Source organism: Egretta garzetta, unplaced genomic scaffold, assembly GCF_000687185.1.
Source record: "Egretta garzetta isolate BGI_Z169 unplaced genomic scaffold, ASM68718v1 scaffold235, whole genome shotgun sequence".
Lineage (NCBI taxonomy): Eukaryota > Metazoa > Chordata > Aves > Pelecaniformes > Ardeidae > Egretta > Egretta garzetta.
Window position 1 is genome coordinate 841,278 of NW_009259792.1, and position 2,834 is coordinate 844,111.

Genomic DNA, 2,834 nt, shown 5'->3' on the forward strand with positions numbered 1-2,834 from the left:
CCCATCCCACTGAAGAAGGGAGGAAGGAAGGGAGGGAGGGAGCAGCTGGGTGGTGTTCAGCTGCCTGCCGGGTTAAACCACAACACATGGGAAGAAAAAAGACAATATAACTAAGAGAAGCACTTTGCTGCTTGGGCCAAAATAATCTTTGGAGAGGTCATGGGTTTAGTGTCTTAAAACTAACAGGGAAGCTTAGTTCAGCTTCTTAAAATACAGAAACCACAGAATACAGTTTCTTCAGTGAAGTAATCTATATTATCTGCCATGGATGACTGTTTGCACCTGTAGTGATGAGGTTGAAGGCACTTCAAGGACGGACTGGGACTTCAGATGTAATCAAAGGGGTAAGGTCTGCAAGAAAAGACAATTAAAGTAATTAATTTAATGCATGGTATATATAGTACAGTTGTATTGTATGTGTTGGGCTGACTCTCAGGCTGATTCCAGGGGCAAGAAATGAAGCAAAAATAATTCATCCAAATAGCAGTAGAGGCTGCAGCAGTACCCAGTGGAGGAGGTAGGAGGGGAAACTGGAAGGGCAGAGCTCTGCAGGCATGCATGGAGCTCCAGTCTGTGTCTTTCTCAAGCCCATCAGGGGATCCTGGGATTACTAAGGTGGAGGGAGATTGGGGTGGGAGAGTAGAGGTCAGGGTAATCAATCTGAAACAAGGCTGGGAAGCAAGGAGGGAGGGTGAGAGGCTTGTGGAAAAGTGGAAGGCACGGGGCAGACCCTCAGTGGTTATACAGAGACAACGTCCAGCTTTCATCAGAGGGCAATGCTACACTGCCTCTCAGTTTTTAGGCACCTTGGTATCAAAATGAATATTCAAATGCAGAGACTGGAACCTTATAAATGTGACCATATTAGATTCAATGTCTAGAAATGAAGCCGAACCAGTCTACAACTGGAGACTAAATGCAGTCTCCAAACAAGTCTTTCAATTTCTCAGCTACAATTTCACCTAGCAACTGCATACGCTTTTGGGACCCTGGCACCCATATCACACAGCGGGGCTGGATTTCCCACAGTGAATTACTCCCAGTACAAAGCGCTGTCAGGGAAGGCACAAAGAGGCCTCAGCTGCTTTTCTTACTGCTAAAAGAGACTTGGAAGCGTGGCCGAATGCCCTCCATAACCTGCAGAAAAGCTGGGCCATTCCGTATGCCAGAAATGTAGACTGCTCTTTGCATTTTTACTAGGCAGCACAAGTTCCTGGTTAAGCATTCATGGGAAGCAGCTTTCCCACCTTGTAAAAGTTCTCGCCATTTCAAAAGTTTCCTCATTCTCTGCTGGAATGAAAACAAGAACTTTGCATTTATTTTTTTTTCATGAAGAGCAAGGGAGAAGTCCTCCTGCCAGGAGAGTTCACAGTGGTGATTACAGCCCTCGGTCGCGCAGAGCAAGCCTGGATTATCACGACGTACTCTCAACTGTCCTCTCCTATCTGAGACGAGTGCTCTGACCCTTGTACTAGAGTCAAGTCTGGTTTAATGATTATTCACTTATACAAGTGTCTCCACTTCCCAGGCACTGACGTTGTCCAAAGGAAACTCACTTCAGAAGAGTGATGGGATTCATCTCACCCACCATTCGTCATCAGTGGTGGATCACTTTGCAGCCGGTGGAGATCAGCATATCAGAAGAGCAGTTCATCCCAACTATAATGGAAGGGGGTCAACTGCTCCCCAGAGGTACTCGTTGGGCTCAAATGACTCACCATGGAGTCTAGAAAGTTCATTTTTGGACTCGTAACGTGAGGTAAGATGAACACAGCCATCTGAGATGTGGCTGTCACAGACAATGGGTATGCACAGTCCCCTTGGCCTGCTCCGAGGGGTGCCTGCCAGGCATTGCCAGGCCCTAAACCAGAGAACTCTTTTCCTCCTTCTTCCTCTTCCCCGCCACCTTTGGCAGAGCAGAGCGGCTGTGCACAGTCCTGACAAAAATTGCAATGTTGGGAGAGAAGTGTCCTTCTTCCAGATTTTCAAGGTCCAAAAAGAACCCCTTCATTTTCAAACCACAATTTTCTTAAGTGGGACGTGATATAGGGGTGGTGGCAAATAGGAACACCATTAAGTAGACTGATCTTCAAGACAGGAAAGTATAACCTGTCCTGAAAATCTGATTTTCAGGGACCAGAGAATCAAGGTCATCCACAGGGTTTCATATTGGGTATTGAAAAATCCAGGCACCTGAAATCACTAGGCATTTAAAAACCTTGTTCCTGAAATAGATGACTCTCTAGATATTTGCTAATCATCCTTGTCTTTTGTGCTTTCCTTACAAACAGCAGAGTATGTACCCGCTCTGTTCCAGGGAGGATTCTGAAAATTTAATACTCTACCTTCAAAATCGGCAAAGATGAAAAGACTGTCATTTTTAATGAATTTTTTCCAGTGCAGCTCCTTGTGGGTCAGGAATGTATTCCAGCCAACACCGGGGCTCATGTAGCAGTTGCAGAAAGAAGAAAAATTTCCAGTGATAGATGGTTTGTCCCACTGCAGGGTGTCATTTCTTCCTGTTGTGCAAAAATATAGAAGTAATTAAAGGCAATCTCCAGTCAGCCCAGTGGTGTTACATGCAGAGAAGATCTTGCCCTGTCTCTTGACTTTCCACGCCTTTCTCCAGCTTGAGCAAACCTCTGCATTTCTATTTTCCTCCTTGGTGCACTCTGACTTACCATACACTAGCTGTTTTGGGTCTGTAGTAAAGCTAACGCTGAAGGACATCCTGTGGATTACATCAGGGTCTTGATCCAAAACCGTCAAGACAACTTGTCTGTGTCCAGCCGGCCATTCAAGAAGGCCATCGTTCGGACTGCTGCAAAGGTGCA

General features: G+C 45.8%; 1 protein-coding gene across 1 annotated transcript in view; it reads right to left on the bottom strand.

The window, feature by feature from the left end:
• Window positions 1-2,465: 2,465 nt before the first annotated feature.
• Window positions 2,466-2,834, bottom strand: part of LOC104127013 (meprin A subunit alpha-like) — an 11,825-nt gene continuing 11,456 nt past the window's right edge. The window contains 1 exon segment of the mRNA XM_035895125.1: window positions 2,466-2,834. This exon segment is cut by the window's right edge and continues 11 nt beyond it. Within this exon segment, the coding sequence (XP_035751018.1) occupies window positions 2,545-2,834 (290 nt within the window). The 3' untranslated portion in view covers window positions 2,466-2,544.